This window comes from Equus przewalskii, chromosome 1, assembly GCF_037783145.1.
Source record: "Equus przewalskii isolate Varuska chromosome 1, EquPr2, whole genome shotgun sequence".
In the NCBI taxonomy this organism is placed as follows: domain Eukaryota; kingdom Metazoa; phylum Chordata; class Mammalia; order Perissodactyla; family Equidae; genus Equus; species Equus przewalskii.
Genome location: NC_091831.1, coordinates 160,743,083 through 160,763,062, shown reverse-complemented (window position 1 = coordinate 160,763,062; position 19,980 = coordinate 160,743,083). Strand labels below are relative to the sequence as shown.

Below are 19,980 nucleotides of genomic sequence, written 5' to 3'. Positions count from 1 at the left end.
CTGTAAAGCACTGTTTAAAGTAGAATGAAAGATATCAAGGCAAACGTAGAATAGAGTTATGAATAAAAAAGAATTCAGTGCTCAAAATTTAAGAAATTTAAGTTAATCATTTCTATATATTTTTCTCAACATGTTACACCAAGACTTCTTTCTCTCCTATGTTCAATGTTAGTCATGTGGGATTTTCACACACTGAAGGCTTATTTTACAAGACCTCAACCTGAAGAGAGCCATATAATATAAATAAATGGTCCTGTTGAAGGAGGGGACGGTCCTTTCCTAGGTTTCACACTGTGCCATTTATAGACAGTCATCGGCCCCTTGTAATCTCCAAGTGCTAAAGAAATAGAAATATTAATCTTCAAGCACCCTTCCTTTCCAATTTGGTATGCTTAGCACCATTATACCCCAAGAATGTATTTGATCCCATAAGTCCCCTTAGCTTCTTAGTTCATAAACTGAGATGGCTAAAGCTTACCATATTGGGTCAGTTTGCACTGGATTTAGCAAGAGACCTCAAATTCACCACATTCATGTTTTATCTCATATTAAATGTATATCATTTAAATTAGAAATATAAACATTACAGAAAGAACTCATGTTTGAGAAGCAGAAAGATTATTTGTTTTATACCTTGATGTTGAAATTTGAGCAGAAGTCTTCAAATTGGCTTATTTAAAACGAATCCATTAAATTTTCCCTCAGTGCTTTCTGATGTTGTCAGGAACGGCAGTGGCAATTTCAGTTTTTTTCTTTTTTTGAGGAAGATTAGCCCTAGCTAACATCTGCTGCCAATCCTCCTCTTTTTGCTGAGGAAGACTGGCCCTGAGCTAACATCCGTGCCCATCTTCCTCTACTTTATATGTGGGACCCCTACCACAGCATGGCATGCCAAGTAGTGCCATGTCCGCACTCGGGATCTGAACTGGCAAACCCTGGGCTGCTGAAGCGGAATGTGTGCACTTAACTGCTGCGCCACCAGTCCGGCCCCACAAATTTTTTAATTTCCGGTGACTCATCCCCTCCTGTGGACTTTTGTGCTATATTTTCCCTGTTTTGTCTGTTCTTTTTTTCTTTGTGTTAAAAATCCTTTACACATCTCTATTCCCCATCTTTTTTTTTTTTTTTTTTTTTTTTGCTGAGGCTTTCAATTTGCTGAGGCTTGAACTGGCACAAGGAGAATGGGTTGAACTCCCAACCTTTGAAACCTCTTAATACTTGCTGAGTGATCAAGGGGCAAAGTGGAAAAGACTGTTGATTGATCTTTACCCCGTTTGAAAAAGCCTTTGCTGCATAATAGTTCAACCATCTCCATTTTAAGGAATTAAGTATTTATTTTACTTAAAATCTAAAATCTTTTGGAACATTTTCCAAAAAGTGAGATCAAATTTCTGTACTTAGTGGTCAGTTTGGGGAACTATATTTTTTAGACCCACTTTAAAATCAAGTAATTTGCATAATATGTTTAATCCAGATTCAAAATAATTTATTTTAGATTTATAGTGTTGTCTGCTATATAGCTTCTTGCTGTTTTTTCAAAGGACTTTACACTTATAAATAGACATCATTGCTCTCACCTGTAAGGCAGCAGTTCAACTGGGTGAAATTCTTCAGGGACCCAAGGCACAATATCAATATGGTAATAAGTTAGTCATCTCTTAACATCAACAATCTGCTTCACAACAATCAGAGACGTATTGATAACTCCCTGTCCCCTCCCTGGTCTGCCTTCCAAATAATTTATAAATGCAAAAAATATTAGAAGTTGTGTAAGTTCCCATTCCACCAGATTTTGTCATTCTTTTCTGGAACCAGGATGGGAGTCATTTTTTCCTGTCTCAGCTAACACTAAATAAGAGCTGTGAACAGTAAGGCTACCACCTCTTCCTGGTGATTTGTTACCGCTCTACTCTTCACAGCTCACAATTATACTAAATGAACCTCTTTTCCATTATGCTTCTTTCCACTCCCCTCCCCCACCCGTGGATTCCCTACTTTCAGAAACTTGAAGATGATTCCCTATGATCTTCTCTCCTGTGTCCTCAAATAATCCAGACATAAATATTTTAATACATTCACTAGTGTATTTCTGATGGAATTAAAGTGTCTGGACAACCAGTCCCTTATTTACAAAGCTCACGAATTCTTCTGACCTGTAACGCTATACCAGCCATCGAACTCTCCCGGAACAGTTGATATAGATGGATTTTACTTCCACTTCTTACAAGGAGAAGGATGGAAAGAGAGCGACCATTACAAAGAGAAATATTTTAATCCATCTTCTCGGCGATCTCTGGAGGCTGTGTGCTAATCTTAAATTGAAGGATGGAGCGGAACCGAGGAGGTGGGGGCGGAGCTAAGCTCAGCGCATAAAACCCCTTGCTAAAAGGGAAGCACGTTCGTTCGTATCTGCCCGAGCCACTCTCCGTAACCAAGAGAGATGGGGCAGCCTGTGCCGTGAGGACCGAGACTGGAAGAAGAAAACCAAGGACAAGAAGACAAGCGAGACAGAAGAGGACATCTCGAGAAAGCGGAAGGCAGGAGACCGGGAGGGAAAAAGAAACCCACAGCAGGTGCAAACAAGATCTAGAGCAAACCGGTCGGGTCCACAATTGTTTTCCTGGAAGAGAAGAAAGTACTGGAGGATTACCCTTTTTTCTCTTCAGTTAATGAAAACTATTTTTATTCTCATCATAAAAGAAAACGCTAAGGGGAGGTAAAGACAATCTCTGTTTTCTTAAGGGGAGACCTGAGGGAAATCCAGACTCTCTGCAGCGTCTGAATTAAGCCGTTGCCTGGTACACATTGCAGGACCATCCTGGTTTCTGAAGATCTACATCCCTTTCATGAGAATTCCAGCCGGAGGAGCTGGTACAGTTCTATTTTTATATTTAAATATCTATGTCCTTTTCCCCCCTTTTGACAACACTTTCCTTGCTTGTAAGCACGAATGACAAGAAAGTGTCAACACGGAGTAGAAATATATTCAGTTTTCTCTTTTAACTGCCTGGGTCTTTTTTAAGAGGGTAGGAGTGGTCCTTATTTCAGGAAAGGACGTTTCAATTTGAAAGGCACTCTCTCTAAATATATTTACACCCACACGCATTTAGAAAGAGAGATACCTTTCCGAGGTTGAAATCCTACTGAGAAAGATGGAAAAAGGAGCCAGGCACCGAAACAACACTGAAAAGAACCACCCAGGTGGGAGCCAGTCGGACGCCAGCCCCGAGACTGGTTCCGGAGGGGGTGGAGTAGCCCTGAAGAAGGAGATTGGATTGGTCAGTGCTTGTGGTATCATTGTAGGTGAGTCCAATTCCTTTTCCCACCAACCACTCCTCCCCCTCTCTGGTGGTCCTCCTGTGGAACCTTAACCCCTCTAAAGTCCTATTTTTGCTGCTTACTCCCATAGAAAAGAATTGTCATCCACCTGTGCTGTAACCTATCCCTACTGGTCAAGTTTGAGAGGCGTAGGAAGTGGTGTATGTCGTTACATCTCTTCCTCCAAACCAGGCTGAGGTTCTTCCAGTGTTCATAGAATGAGCAAACTTGGGTCACACACTTAGCTGATGGTCAGCATTGCCTGGGAGCTTGTTGAAAATACAGGTCTCCCTCCTGGCTCCACACTTGAAGGTTCAGATTCAGCAGGCTTAAGGCTGGGATAGGGAACCTGAATTTTTAACAAGCTTTTATGCAGCCACCTCGGCAAGCTGTGGACTGGCTTTTGAGATGTATTTAGTAAGTATTATGTTGTTTTATATTATCTGAAACTATGGACCTAAGGGATGTGTAATAGTAAAAATAGCTATGACAGCGGTACTAATGCCTTGCCTTTCTATAGCTTTTGCATCTTAAACAGCACTATCACTCTGTGAAGTAGATGTGACAGGGCTATTATTCCCATTTCACAGATGAGGAAATAAATTATGGAAGAAAAGTAGAGACAGCTTGTGCCTTTCTATAAATGTATAGTTTGCAATTTCTCTAGTTGCCTAGTGGAGTCCACCTGGCTCTTAATATCCACAGAAGACCCTGTGAGATTCTTGAAGGGAGATGGGAGTACCTAGCATGTGGAGTCAAGGAGGAACTGACCAGTAAAATGTGTCCTGGCTGGGAGGCTTTGAAGCTGGGTTGCCTGGGTGTCCCTGGGAGCGCCAGTCCAGGCCACTCCAACCCCCTATCTGTGCTCTACTGGGCAGGGAGTCCCAGATATGGCTCCATCTCTGGACAGCCCATCCTCCTCTTTCCAGAGAGGCCCTAGAGATGCATGGGCAATAGCTCATTACTGTCCTCACTTCCGAGGGTGAGAGTTTCTTCCCTGTCTTTGGTAGAGGGCTCTACCTTCTTCCCAGAGAAAGGGGTGCAGGGTGATCAAGCCAGATATGTTGCCATGTCATCTCTCCAGAGTTCCTTTTGAAGGTTTATTGTGTCCTGGTGCCCAGAAACCAGTTTCTCTGGACGACCCCAGGGTTCATGCAGTAGCACAGAGACGTTTTGGCACCTGAGCAACAGTGACACTGGAGAACATCCTTGAAATCAAATAAAATCAGTACAGTATTCAGATAATCCTCTTCACCTCTACACCCAGATCTCAGCGGTCATGTTATCTCCACTCTGTTTTCGAAATGGAATCCCACTTTGTCTAATTATCTGACTCCAGGAGGCTTTCCAGGTGTCTACAGTTGTAAGAAAGGCAATGCTATTTTAAACAATTGTAGTCATGGTCTGAATCTCTTATTACCTTTTCTTTGCCTCTCCTTTGTTTCAATTGCTCTAAAAAGTGAGATCAGCAAAGTACTCAATAGGTACAGCACACGCCAATTTAAGGTCTATAATTAGCCCAGAGCCTGTTACCTCTTTCACCAGTTTGACTGATAGGATTAAGCATTTCCTCCCTTTGGGAAGGTTCTGATTCATACACAGATGTGCACACCCACATGCACACAAGCATAATCAAACATCCTTTGTGCCTCAGCCTTGCTCACCTGCTCCTACATATGGGCAGGTCTTCAAGGGTAGGAGATATTTTCCTATATACTGAGGGTTTTTTTGGTCTCTTTAACATTTTTCTAAGACTATGAAGAAATGAGAATGTTCAGGTATAAGATGTACAGTTTCAGTTGGATGAATGTTACCACTGAGTTGTCCATAACTTCATGGATGGCAGTTCAATGTGAGAATAGCCCCAATACTCTGTTCATTACAGAACAAGAGTAATACCTCTGGTGTTCTGTGGTGAAAAGAGATCCTAAATGCGTGATTTCAGAGAAATCAGGATATTTTTCTAGTGTGCAAGTATCCTTGTAGAGTTAATAGGCACTTTTCTACTTCTATTTAAGTAGATGAAATGGGGGCAAAATCCCTTCCACTTCCCCTCCTGCAGGGCTGTTGAGTTGCAAATGTGCTGAGCAGATGCCTTGTCCTCTTCTAGAAGGGTTTCCAAGTGGCTGATAGTGATTCAAGTTTTTTCAAGACCAAATGTAAAAATAGAAATGGCATTTTCCATGCAGAAATCAGCAATCTTGTGTTCAACATCAACACTGTGGAAGAAAGAGAATTAGACAGCAAAAACAGAAAGGAAATTTCCTAAGTGAATCAGGTGACATGGTGTGGAAAAGTAGCAATTGCCTCAAATCTATCTCATGCCCAATTGACTTAGAGAGATAAGTTAAACTATGTTTCATGTAAGCTCATAAAATTTCATTGACAATCATCATTGATGATCTAAAGTAGGAATAACAGAATGGCAGGTGTTACAGGAATATAAAATGAGCCAACAGAAGACTCATGCCCTAGAGTTACTTATAATCTGATTGGGGAGATGAGATTCATACGTGTTAAACAGAGAATACTGAAAATTAATAATATGGTTGAGTTGTGTAAAAGCTGAAGGAGGTCAGAGTTGGGTGAATGGTGGGGAGCACAAAGAGAGAGAAGTTCTCACCCAGATCTAGATTGAGAAGCATCTTGAAGGATGTGGAGAAAGATGGAGTAGAGAAGATGGTTCTGGGAGATTTTGTAGGTAAAAGAGCAACAACTAAACTGTTACCATTTCATTGAGCAAAAAAAGGTGTCTTGGGGCCGGCCCCGTGGCACAGTGGTTAAGTTCACGTGCTCCGCTTCGGCAGCCCAGGGTTCGGATCCTGGGCGTGGACATGGCACCGCTCATTAGGCCATGTTGAGGCAGCGTCTCACATGCCACAACTAGAAGGACCCACAAGTAAAATATACAACTATGTACTGGGGGGATATGGGGAGAAAAAAGCAAGAAAAAAAGTGTGTCTAATACATCTCTAAATCTTTAGTGCTTAGCAGAAGGCCTGACATGGAACGATAACTCAAATGATGGTTGAATTTAATTGACTTCTGGACAGGAATCTGAAGGCAGTCGTAGTAAGTGTTTATCTGAAGGGCTGTTGGGATCCTGGCTTGAAAATCTTTAAGCAAAGAATAATGTCATCAACCTGGACAGTTAGGTTGGCCTGTTTTAATTTTTTAACATCACGTTTGCCTTAATGTAACCACGCTATTGCTCTCCATGTACTTGGCTAAGCGGACCTCTTAGTAACAGATGAACTTAGATTTCTCTGTGAATGTGGAGTCCCCCTAAAATCTCACGAATGTGAAGGAGCAGCAAAATTCATTTATTAATGATACGAAAACTACTGTAAATAGCTATCATTATTAAACATTCTCTGCCAGACACTGGTCCAATTACCTCACTTACTTTATCTTATTTATCCCTCACAGTAACCCCATGTGGTAGGCTTATTAGCCCTGCCTCCAGATAAGGAAATAGGGGCTCAGAACGATAAGCAACGTGTTGAAAGTCACACAGCTGAAAAGTATTGAAGCCAAGATTCAAACCTAGAGCTTGTCTGAATCCTGAATTGAGCTTTTAAGCAGTATTCTCTACTACTTCTGTTTTTATGTCCTAAGAGGGCTGCTTTCCTTTAGATCCTGGGCAGAGCTCCTTATTCGTTTTTACAGATGAAGCCGTTAGTGTTGTGTTCCTGGTGAGGATGCATGCCAGGGTCAAGGGGAGCTGAGCAATCAGCTGGGAGTGGGAGAAGGTGCCATTCCTGGTAAAACTGCAGGAAGACTTCAGCGGAGCCTGGGGTGTATCGCTCAGCTACTGCAGGATCTGACCCGCACACACCACGCTCCCATTACCCTCTCACATGCCTACCTCTCCTCTGTGGACCAGCGTTGTTCCCAGCCACGGTAGAGGTACCCAAGGGTTCCTGGCTGTTTAGGTGAATTATATGAGTTATGCGTTCAGGTACAAACCCAGAATCTAGATCTGAAGGCACCGGGTGGGCTGTTCAGCCTAAACAAAAATATTCATAATATGTCAGACCTTTTTGTTTTTAGCACAATGTATGTTTACGGGGAACTTGGTATATTTGCTGCAGAGTAATCCTGGATGCAGGTCTAGCTACTAGATCACTCTCTCCCAACTAACAAGATGTTTAAAAAAAACAACATTTATTGAGCTCTTACTAAGTGCCAGTTCCTGTGCTATAAGCTCTTTACATATTACCTCATTTAATCTTGACCACAATCCTATGGAAGTAGATATTATAACTATCTCTGTTTTAAGCATGAGGAAATTGAGTCTCAGAGCGGGCAGGTAATTTGCCCAGGGTCACACAGCTGACTACTGAGATAGGCTGACTCCATGGCCAAAGCTCTTAGCCATTCCCCATTTCTGATAGGTAACAGGAGAGGAGGGAGGGAGACTGGTGTGTACTGTGTGGTGGGGGAGAGAGCCATGGAGGACCATAACTCTGAGATTGTCTGGAAAGACCATGGATGTCTGATTTCAAAAAACTTGAGGAAAAACTTTTTTTTAAGGCTGTTTGTCTACAAAGAAGTGTGGCTATAGGTATAACTATAATGAAATGGCGCTGGGCTGATTTGGAAAAATTTCAAGTCCAAAAGATTTTCAGACCCATGTGTTTTACACCACTTTAGAAGATTTTACGTTGTAGTCTCTAATATGATGTATTAGCTTTCTAATCCCCAAAATGTCTATTGGCTATTAACCAGAGGGATGGGATATGAAAATTGTTTTTTGAGTTTATACTTCAATTTTTGTTTTTTTGTTTTGTTTTTGAGGAAGATTAGCCCTGAGCTAACATCTGCTGCCAGTCCTCCTCTTTTTGCTGAGGAAGACTGGCCCTGAGCTAACATCCCCGCCCATCTTCCTCCACTTTATAAGTGGGACGCCTGCCACAGCATGGCTTGCCAAGTGGTGCCGTGTCTGTACCCGGGATCTGAACCTGCGAACCCCGGGCCACCGAAGCGGAATGTGCGCACTTAACTACTGCACCACCAGGCGGCCCCAATTTTTTTTTTTTTCAAACATGGAGGGATTAGGATTTGGTCATTCAGAATGAAAACATATTTAAAACTCTCATTGTCCTCAAAGAAAACTCTGAGACAGAAGCCAACTAGGAGTCTTGTCAAAACAAAACACATCTTGGTGAATAGAGAAAAGCTGTACTCAGCGGTGTAGTAATAATAATACGTAGCTAGCATTTATTGAGCACTGTGCACCGGGTACATAGTACCTGATCAGTGCTTTATGAATACGCTCTCCTAACCCCATGAAATAAGTACCGTTATAAAAAGGAAGGATTTGACTGAATAAGTAACTGCGCAATGACAGAGCCAGGATTCCCACTAGGTCATTGAATTCTGAAGCTTCTGGGCTTAACCAAAATGCTCTACCGGATGGAGCTCAGGGTGGCTGGTATCAGGGATCCTGTTGCATGCTTCCTGCCTCCAGGAACCAGGGAGCTCAAAGAACAGGTTGAGCCTGCTCCTGACAGGGCTATAATATGTTCTCTCAAAGAGCAGAGTTATACAGAATGAATGACTAGCAGGAGACGCTTAGGATTGGGGAAAGAAAATAGGAACCCAGTAGGTAAAAAATTATGTCCAAGAAACGAACCAAATAGCCCATTTGATTTAGAAAAACAACAACAAGAACACCCTGTACCCAGATCAGATGACCTTCTCAGAGAGGCCGGCACCACATACACGACCTTTCTGAACTGAATCGGCTTATTGAAGTGGCATGGAGGTATGGGCATACAGGTTGGGGCTTCTCAAGTTGTCCGGCTATCAAGGTTTCCTGCTTTCCTCTGAGGGTTAATCTAGCAGCCTGGCTGCCTACAAAGAAATGCGTAAGGAATTTCTATGGTCGCTCTTGTTGCTTTGTTGTTGTTATTGTTTGGGGTGGGAAGGAGGTGTCAAAAAAGTAGGCATGAGCAAATAATCCCAAGAATATATTCTAAATTACCGAAAACAACAAGCAATCAGGAACCTAGGGGGCTAGAGCTCTTCCCTTCCGATTTTTAGCTCCTGGCTGAGCATACAGAGCAGGAAGACATGCCTTGTTGCCTTGTTCCCCTCCCAGAATGTGCCTACTGAAGAGCCCCCTTCTCCCTGGAGATCTGGGAATGAGAAACTGCAGGCTGCTCCCTGGGACAGGGGTGGGGGCTGCTGGTCATAGGATTTGGGACCGGTCCATATTTTGATGTTCAAAAACACTCGGTGAGCACGTTATGTTAGGCCCTGTGCTGAGCACTGACGAATTCTATTTCTAAGAAACAAAATTATCCCTCAAGTCTATTTTAAGCTGTTTTATTCATAGGATGAATGAAGTTTGAGCTGAAAAGCTTTATCGATCACATCTCGTTCCTCATCCTTTGTCAGAGTCACGAGTCCTCCCATTGGTTTGCTCCCTGCTTTAAATATCCTCAGCATTAGCAGTGACATCACTTCAGGGGAGAGTTTCACAATATGCCTGAGGATGTTCTGTGCAACCTCACACTGAGCTGCATGCTGTGAAGGCAGATCACCCAGAGAGAGTACCATTGCTGCAGAATTATTAGTGCCCTTTTCTCCTCTATATTTAGATCTTAAAGGTGCCTGTTTGTACATCTATGAAATACGTAATTGCTTTAGCTGCTTCTTTAGAGTACAATTCTGCATGGGGTGACATAGGCAGGTCAGGTTGCCTTAGGGATAAGGAAGCATTGGTTAAGTGGCCCTGACGCTGGAAGCAGAAAGGGTATAATGAATTTTTCCATGATTTGCATCAGTGTGTTGTAGAAAGGGAGGAACCATCAATGATCTAGCAGAAGAGGAGGTGCTCTGGAGATGGTCTTGAGTTTGTAAACTGCTTCCCTCTTTACAAGCTTTGTAACCTGGAACGAGTTAATTCTCAGTTTACTTACCTGTAAAATGGAAGTTTCTTGTGGAGTATTAAAATAAAGCCAGTATCCTATGGGATATATTCAATAAATGTTAATTTCTGTCTCTCCTTGAGCTCATCCACCACCATCCCCACCTCCCCTCCCATCCCCAACCCAAACACACACACTCACTAATTCTGGTTCAGAAATTTAGATTGGACTGATCAGGTAATGAAAAGAACTGCCCGATTCAGCCCAAGTCTGACCTGCTTGTCGACCAGCCAATGCTTTTCCTTTTCTCTCTGTTGATTTGAGTCTATTACTCATCAGTATCTGTCTCACGCTTCCCCTCTTCCAGGAAGCTTTTTCTAAACAGCCCAGGCCAGTGACCTTTTCCATCCCTAATATCTTGTCATATGTTGTAGTAGCATTCATGTGACCTCTGTTCTCTCGGTGTTGTCAGCTCTGTGTCCACATACGTGTCTTCACTTCTCCACACAGTTCCTTAAAGGCAGGGACTGAGTCTTACTCATTTTCACATCTCCACGTATTCAGACTGGTAACTGCTTAGAAAGTATTTGTTGAATAACTGCAGTACGTCAAAAACAAATCTCCTGTTGGAAATATGTTTACCAACAGTGTGAATATATTTAACACTACTGAACTGTACACTTAAAAATGATTAAGATGGTAAATTTATGGGCCACCCCGGTGGCACAGTAGTTAAGTTCGCACGTTCCGCTTCGGCAGCCAGGGGTTGGCTGGTTTGGATCCTGGGTGCAGACATGGCAACACCTGGCAAGCTATACTGTGGGAGGCGTCCCACGTATAAAGTAGAGGAAGATGGGCACAGATGTTAGCTCAGGGCCAGTCTTCCTCAGCAAAAAGAGGAGGCTTGGCAGCAGATGTTAGCTCAGGGCTAATCTTCCTCAAAAAAAAAAAGAAAGATGGTAAATTTAATGTTATGTATTTTTTGCCACAATAAAAAAAATTTTTTAGGGGTGGTGCAGCAGTTAAGTACACACGTTCCGCTTCAGCAGCCGGGGGTTCGCCAGTTCAGATCCCGGGTGTGGACATGGCACCATTTGGCAAGCTGTGCTGTGGTAGGCATCCCACATATAAAGTAGAGAAAGGTGGGCATGGATATTAGCTCAGGGCCAGTCTTCCTCAGCAAAAAAGAGGAGGATTGGCAGCAGAAGTTAGCTCAAGACTAATCTTCCTCAAAAAAAAAAAATTTTTTTTAGCTTAAAAATGAGTTATTCCCATGAACAATAAATTTTTGTACTTGGCTTAAAAAACCAACACCCAAATCATCTAAATTCAAATCTGGAAGGAACTTTAGAGACTAAACAAATGATGGCATTGAGGCTTGAAGGTAGAGCAGGGGTTCTCAATCTTGGTGCTATTAACTTTTGGGTCAGATACTTCCTGGTTGTGGGGAACTGTCCCATGCACCATAGAATGTTTAGCAGCATCCCTGGCCTCTACCCACTAGATGCCCGTGGCAACTCCCCTCCCCCCTGGTTGTGACAAACCAACATGTCTCCAGACATTGCCAACTGTCCCCTGGGGGTAGAGGAATGGTGCAAAATTGCTCCTGGAAGAGAACTGCTGAGGAAGACAAAGGCTCTCACTGCTAGTGCCTGGTCTCCCAACCACACAGGGAGACTCTGCAGGCCGGATGAGAATCCTTAATGGGAATATTTGAGGGCTCAGCACTCTTAGCCCCTCAGGCCAGGAGGCCTGTCTTTCAGTGGCTGGTGGGTGGTGGTTGGCGCCATCGATTTCATTAAAAGTCCATGTGCGAACAAGTGCTTCCCAATTACCTTTTAAAGCAAACATGTACAGAGTGGATGCCTAATAAATACTTTTTGAGGTGTAATTACCTGCTGGCCGCCCACCTGAGGCATCTAAAAATTATACCTAGACAAGCAGACAAATGACTCAGAGAGTACTTATGGTCCTGGCTCTACAGTGCTATTTGGGAGCCAAGCTTCCAGAGCAAGCCCATTGAATTCTTCTGGAAATGGTCTCTATCTCTACTGCTATCAATCCTAGCAATTGCTTATATTTGCTAGGATTTCACAGATTATAAAGTTCTCCCACACATATGTGATCTCCTTTGATCCCCACAAAAACCATGTGAGGTAGGAAGGGCAGGAACAATTATTCTCATCCAGCAGATGGAAGAAGGGACTCTCAGAAAAATTCAAGTCACACGGCCTGTGAGTGGCAAACCAAGGACTCAGTGGCTCCTCCAACTGTAAGTCTAGTGCCCTGTTCACTTTTCAGTGAGGAATCCAAAACAGCAGAGTCTTGCAGTACCTTTCACATCTCTTCTGTGGGAGATGGGAACTCCACAGGACATGTGTCGGAGTCTTGAACTGATGTCACCCTGAGGTAGCTATTTGTACAGTCCTGATGGGAAAGTGTATTCAGTAGTCCCCCCTTATCCACGATTTTGCTTTCCGAAGTTTCAGTTACCCACGGTCAACTTCGGTCGGAAAATATTAAATGGAAAATTCCAGAAATAAACAATAGCGAGTTTTAAATTGCGTGCCATTCTGAGTAGTGTGATGAAATCTTGCGCCATCCTGCTCCATCCTGCTGGGGATGTGAATCATCTCTTTGTCCAGCATTCTATATGCTACCCACCCGTTAGTGACTTAGTAGCCGGCTTGGTTATCAGATTGACTGTCGTGGTATCTCAGTGCTTGTGTTCAAGTAACCTTTATTTTCTTTAGTAATGCTCCCAGTGTGAAAGAGTAGTGATGCTGGCAATTTGCATATGCCAAAGAAAAGCTGTAAAGTGCTTCCTTTAAGTGAAAGTTCTCGATTTAAGGAAAGAAAAAAAATCATATCCTGATGTTGCTAAGATCTACAGGAAGAATGAATCTTCTATCCATGAAAGAGGAAAAAGAAATTCTGCTAGTTTTGCTGTCACACCTCAAATATATATGTATAGGGAAAAACATGGTATATATATGGTTTGGTACTGTCCTCAGTTTTAGACATCCAGTGGGGGTCTTAGAACATCCCCTGTGGAAAAGGGTGGACTATGTACAGGGTGAGGAGCATGGTGAGCTTCCAGGCCTGCCATGAGGATCAAAATGTGGCTTCAGCATACCAGACCCTGCTTCCACGCTGTTCCCCCAGTCCTGGAAATCCTGAGTTCCTCCCAGCCACTTTATGGAAGAAATTCAAAGAAGGTTCACCTCAGCTTTCTCTAGACATCCTGGAAATGGACAGAACCTCCAAGCCCCAGGAGGAGCTCTGGCTAGATTTCAAGACTAGCATGAGTTAGTATGGAAGGCCAGAGCCTTTTGGTTCTGAGGGTCTGTTGGTCATGAGAAGTCTATACTTCCATGACCAAGAAATTCTTTGATGGCTATAACATTCTAGTGCGGACAGGCCTGGAGGTGAGTAAGGTCTTAATAGGAGTCACATGGGTATGGGCCCACGGGGGAAGTCAGTGGTTATTCATAGCAAATGTAGATTTTCTCAATCCTAGCAATTTTTCTAGTGAAGACTTGCCCACTAATACAACTTGGCCCCTAAAGTGATTTGGCTGGCTTTTCTTTGGTAGAACAAGCCAAGTTGGGCCTCATTGTCCAGGCATCTTATGACCCATTTTTCACTAAAGAAGATCTATGTGATAAGATAATTACTTTACTAATTGGAGTGAAGGAAAGAGAGGATTGGAATCCTGACCTCCAATACCTTGGCTTTACCACATGGGTGGGCATGTCATTCTTGAATGGCTTTATAGACAATGAATCGAGTCTAAGAGTAAAACAATGGAGAAAAACAGTCCCCATAGTCATCAACTTTCCTCCGACCTCTCATGAAGAAAGGTAGAAAAGCCTTCTCCAGTTCTTTTTCAAAGCCACTCCAGAAAAGCCTCATTTGGATAGTCTCCAAGTTTAAAAGCCCTACAGTTAAAGTGTGTGTTGTGCAATTTCTGGAGAGGCAGTGTGGAGTAGAGGGGGAAACGCTGGGCCAGGAGTCCAAGGACTTGGCCTCTTGTCCAGGCCTAGCTACCTGTGCAGTATGTGACTTTGATCAAGTCTCCTCACTTCTCTGAACTTCAGCCTTTCAGAGATAAATAGGATCGATAATACCTGCCCTGTGCACCTAAGAAAGTAGTTACGAGAATCAAGTAAGGTAGTGAATGTGATGTTTTGTAAGTCACCATTAAAGGTGGTCCTGCAATAGAAGGAAGGAATCTGACTTGTGTTCCAATTCTTTAGTAAGCGCCTTCTGTGAACCATTCTCATTGCCTATAGAGTGGAACGTGTAAAACTGTTTTCCGGGAAAAGCTTGAGGCTATGACAGAAGATTTAGGTTCTAATCCAGTTACTACTAACTTACCCTGTGATTTAGGCAAATAACTACCTCTGGGTGTCAGTTTCTTCATCCATAAAATAGGGATAATAATACCTCCCTCATTTTCCCCATTTGGAAAATAAGAATAATGTTTGCCCTACTTTCTTTCCCTGTAAACTGGAGATGGTCGTAATAGCCAGTCTACTGTCCTCAGCCGGGAAATAAGTGGGTTGCTTTACTCGTTTGCCTACAATACACACTTGACGTACTTTGCAAGATTTGGAGTGTCCAAAGAAACAGGTGTATTAAATTGCTCTGTGGAGCTAAGTTCTAGACTGATGTCAGACATGATTCATTCAGTAAATGTTTATGGAATGTCTACTACATGACTCTTGACGGGCGAGGGGAAACAATACAGTTCCTGCTCTCATGGAGCTTACAGCCTAGTGGGAGAGGTAAATATTCATCAAATAATTGCACTCAAGATTGTACTAGTAGGCATTACTTTTGAGCAAATGGTCTTTCAGCTCCAGAACATAACTGTGCTATGGATGGCATTCCTCCCCTTGCAGAAGTTCCAGAGGCCACTAAGGTGGAGGAAATGTTATCCAATTCTGGTTTTCTAGGTAGCGGCTTCCTAGAATCAGAGAGAGGCGTTCCTCTCCTTCCTCTTCCCTGGCGCTCAGGTTTAGCTAGCACAATTCAATTTTTTTTTCAAGCTTTCATCTTCGCCATTTTAATTGGGTCAAAATTAAGATTGTTGGCAAGGGAGAACCCAATTTTTATAAAATGAGGACTCTTGTCCCAGTGCCAACCTATTACAACCCTCACCATCACTGGGCAGCTCCATGGACAGACATGGTGTCCAAGAATAAGGAGAGGCAGGCAGTGGTCAGACCCCACAAAGGGCTGCTGGTGTTGCACGTCCCGCCTCCACCTGGAATGAGGGAGGGGGCACACATTCTGGAAATGTCAGAGTGGAGAACAGGAGTGTTTACTGGTCCCCATTGGGATATTTGTTTTCCAAGAACCCTTAGTGAAACATTGACATTCTTCATTCCTGAGAAGATGGGATCTTTTCAATAACATCCACCCCCACTTTCCCTCTGGAAACAGCCATTCCTGGCTCTGAGAAATGCCCAGATGTTTCCTCCCTCCCCTTTCCACACCTTAAAGACCAAAGTCAAACTTTGTTTTTCTCCTGTATTGATTGTTTTTCTAACCCCTTGAGCTAGCTTTATAACCCTACCGGTATGCTCTCTTCTTGGCTGCCTTTGAAATGCCTTACAGATCACTCTCCTGATAAATTCTTACTAGGCAAGGAATTTACTATCATCTTTCAGCACTATTAGCAACCTTGTCTCCAGTTCTCAGCTCTTGGCATTTGGTGTCTTCCAGGGAACAGCAGCATGTTTAGTTTGGCAGGTGAAGGGTCACCTCACAGGGTCACTGTGTCTTGAGTCCACGAATACTAACTACCCCAGAAGATCTTTTAGTCTCCACTAAACCAACATTCATGCAAAGCACATATAGGGACCGGTTGAGGAGAGAAGAGGGCTGAGAGATATCTTCTTATCCTATCCTAGGACTTTAAATCAACATACAAGGAAAGGAAAAACCTCTAAGAACTGGTGGCACCCAGATCTCATTTTTCTCCCTTTCTTTGCCTGATGTTTAGATCATGAATTTGAACATGAAGGATTGTTTCTTCTTTTGGTTTTATTTCTCTACACAGCCCTGTCTTGTTGGGATAGACTGTTAGCCCCAGGAGAAGGAGGGCATGTTTGAGACAGAAATGTGCCTCCTTTCCATCTGAGTATAGCTGTGGCCCCTGCCCTCTGATTCTGCATTTCAGTCTCACAGCTTGTTGCTGCTTTTACGCCCATCTGGATCCCTTCCCTCTCCCATTACTCATCTCATACTGCAATTTCTTAGTTTGAAAAGGGGCAGCATATTCTGCATTCCAGAAGAATAGAATGTTATTGCTTTTAGAACAATATGGATATCCTCTTCTCTTCCCCTTTGACTGAAATAGCTGGATGTATGGGATTAAACATTGAATTTGGGTTTAGAAGTGAAAGTTTCAGGACTGGATTGAGGTTGGGGTATGGTTGAGATCTGAAAGTCGGTTTTTGAAGGTTGAACATAAAATCCTATATTCTGCATCTCGTTCAGCCCAGAACTGGTTCCAACCCACTAAAGAGAGATGGTGGGAGTTTGAGATGTCCTCAGAACACTGTCAAATCCAACCGGCCTCATAATACTCCAGCTCTGCGTTTCTCCCGGGATTCCTTTAGTCTGTGCTTCTTCCCTCAGGCCTTTGGTGGTGCAGCTAGATGGGGCTTGAAGAGAGAGCTTTTGAACATCTGTCCAGTGCACCCTGATCTCCACGTTGAAACACAAGAAGTGGACAAAGGGAAACTTAGGAAGGAGCGTGTGAGGAGCTGCCCCCACTCTCCTACTCCTCCCTTGCCCAGCACACACATCCCAGCAGCCAACCCTTCAGTCCTCGCTGCTGGCCTCCCTCTCAGGAGAAAAGCAGCCTCTCACATACAGAAGCAGAAGTGGATTAGTGGAAAGAGCGCCGGATTAAGCATCAGGAGACCGACTTCTAGATCCAATTTTACCCATCAGTAGCTGTGGAATTTGGAGAAAGCCACTTAACCCCTCTGTATCTTAGTCTCTTCGTTTGTAAGATAGAGAGAGACAGCTGCTCTTCCTCCTCTTCCTCCTCTTCCTGAATTCCATAAGGTTGTTGTGAGGGTCACATGAAATGCTGGAGGGGAGCGACCTTTGGAAGACTGTAGTACAGGGGCTTCACCTGTATCGCACTCCTACAAACCACTTCCAAACTCCTAGGACTGTTTTTTTATAGGGTTATTTCATGTTTCTCACCAACGGTGGGACTGTCGTGTCTAGGGTAGAGGCGAGCCTCTGGGAGTGCTGTCCACACTCATGGGTCTTGAAAACCCCCAGTCATGGAACATGATCACAATCTGCCCAAAAGGTGTTGTCCTTCGGCTCATTTTTGAAGTGCTCTAGTTGGCAGCCAGTCTCTGAGAACAGCCTCTTTTTCCAGCCCTGTCATTTCCAGCCAGTTGTAAGACCTTTGTCACCTTGGGTGGACCATGTGCAGCCTGGTCAGAGGGTCCTGAGTTTCAAGACCTGTGCCACCACTTACTACTGTGTGGACTTCGGCAATGCACTTGGTGTCTCCAAGTCTCAGTTTTCTCCTCTGTAAAACGGGAGAAATGAGATCTGACTCCATAGGGTCATCCTGAGGATTAAAGGGGACATGTAAGATGCTTGACCCAGTTCCTGGTCTGTACCTATCCCTTGTCTGCTCCTCTTTACCCTATTTGTAAGGAGAATTGTTGCTAGACATGCCTGCCTGAAGGTGATTTACCCATCCCAAAGGCATCTTAGAATCAAATCACACATGAAACCACCCCTGGAAATGCTGGTCCTGCCAACTGTGCTGACCCCAGTGTCTCCCCTGGTCCCCTTGGTGCCTCGTGCAGGGAACATCATTGGCTCTGGAATCTTCGTCTCGCCGAAGGGTGTGCTGGAGAATGCCGGCTCTGTGGGCCTTGCTCTCATCGTCTGGATCGTGACGGGTCTCATCACAGCTGTGGGAGCCTTGTGCTATGCTGAGCTCGGGGTCACCATCCCCAAATCTGGAGGTGACTACTCCTACGTCAAGGACATCTTTGGAGGACTGGCTGGGTAAGAGGTTCTGCAGAGGCCCAAGTGGTCTAGGCAGCTGAGGCCAGGGGTTTCCAGTGTGTTGAGGAGAGCTAGACAATGGGATTCCTCTTTTGCCTCTATGTGCGTTTGCTAATATAGCCTTATGTCCCCTTGATGCTCCTGAGAGTGACGGAAGAACCAGGTTGTAGTTTTAATCTCTTTGTTCATCTTAGTGGGCAAGTCTATGAGTGAGAGCAGATGAATTATATGACAACTCCCAGGGAAGGCACATCCCAAAACAAAGCCCTTTTATCTTGACAAATGAGATGATCACCTCAGAGACGGGACAGGGTACCTCTTCTCATATTACCAAGGATAATGGCCTCCCTCTAGAGTCAAGCCCTGATCCTGAATTTCCTCAGCTTCCGCAGCCCTGCTACTGAAGACCTCAACCCTCACCAAGGGGCCCAAGGGTGTGCAGAACACTTCCCCCTCAAACCCCACTCAATGCCTCCCTTGGAAGTTGCTTAAGTGACCACACCCTTAGCATGTCCTGGCTGTCAAAATTCTGGGGTTGCAAATTTCGCTTTCCACCACTGGATGCTGGGGGCCAGAGTGAAGAAGAGATGATAAAAGGAGAGGGGCAAGAGAAAGAAGAAACTAAGCTCTTCATCGTTCAACCATTTTATTGTCACTGCAGAGGGCTGGGAGTCTCATTTGAGGGGAGGGTAGCCTGGGCTCCTCAGCATCCCTAAAAACAAAAAGGAAACGCATCCCTTTAGCCCACCTGCGTCTCCTAACACTGCCCAGCGACTTGCCCAGGCTTCCCCCTGACGACTTCAGCGTCCCTGCCATGCCTGTTGGAGGGGACAGGATCTCTACTGCAGTCTTGGGTCAAGTCTGATCCTGGTCCCCCTTCAGGTTCCTGAGGCTATGGATTGCTGTGCTGGTGATCTACCCCACCAACCAGGCGGTCATCGCCCTCACCTTCTCCAACTACGTGCTCCAGCCGCTCTTCCCAACCTGCTTCCCCCCAGACTCTGGCCTTCGGCTCCTGGCTGCCATCTGCTTATGTAAGTGCCATCTGGGCCCTGTTCTCAGGACGGCCTCTTTCAGCCTTCCTGGTGGCGTACATGTCTCCAGTTCTCCTTCTCTCCATCTTTCTTTCCTTCCTTCCTTTATTTTTTTTTTTTTCCCCTCATTACTTTTCTTTCAATTTCTACATCTGTGTTTTGGATGAATGGACTCTGCATACAATTATCTGGTGTTAAAAAAAGAAGACACGTAAGTAAGTCGCTATGCAGAGGCACCATCATTTTCACTGGCAGGGTTCTCTGTGTTACACAAAGCACCTTCACCTCTGTTATCTGATCTGAGCCTCATGACTAATCCCTGAGGTAAGCTGGGCCAGTATTATAATTTTCCTAGAGCAGATAAGGAGACAGGCAAGTGACTTACCCAAGGTGGCAGGCCCCAGTGGAGCCCTGGTCTCCTGATTCCTCCTCTTTCTAGCACACACACCCCACTGAAGGCTCCCTGCTGCTCATAGGAAGATTTTTCTGGCCTCATCCACTGCAATCTGCCAGCTCATATCTTAAATGTCTCTGGTAGGAGAGTGTAAAGGTGTGAGTTGGGAAAAAATGAATGCATTGTCCATGGACCCCGCCCTTGATAAGTTTTCTGTCTAACTGGGGAGAAAAGCCATATAAACAGATTCTGTGGTTAGGATTCAATAGCAGTAAAAATTCAGACAAGGAGAAAT

General features: G+C 44.2%; 2 protein-coding genes across 7 annotated transcripts in view; one reads left to right on the top strand and one right to left on the bottom strand.

The window, feature by feature from the left end:
- Window positions 1-2,332, bottom strand: part of RNF212B (ring finger protein 212B) — a 64,886-nt gene extending 62,554 nt beyond the window's left edge. For 2 of the 5 annotated variants that reach the window (XM_070586900.1, XM_070586936.1), the window contains exon 1: window positions 2,154-2,327. The gene's annotated coding sequence lies outside the window, so the exon portion shown is untranslated. Of the gene's footprint in view, window positions 1-1,577; window positions 1,609-2,153 lie in introns of all 5 variants that reach the window. The other 3 variants (XM_070586946.1, XM_070586963.1, XM_070586957.1) reach the window with 3 other exon arrangements.
- Window positions 2,191-19,980, top strand: part of SLC7A8 (solute carrier family 7 member 8) — a 50,997-nt gene continuing 33,207 nt past the window's right edge. The window contains exons 1-3 of one of the 2 annotated variants that reach the window (XM_008528994.2): window positions 2,191-3,303; window positions 18,053-18,257; window positions 19,140-19,291. In XM_008528994.2, coding sequence (XP_008527216.2) covers window positions 3,153-3,303; window positions 18,053-18,257; window positions 19,140-19,291 — 508 coding nt within the window. In that variant the 5' untranslated portion in view covers window positions 2,191-3,152. The remainder of the gene's footprint in view (window positions 3,304-18,052; window positions 18,258-19,139; window positions 19,292-19,980) is intronic. The other variant, XM_070586880.1, reaches the window with a different exon arrangement.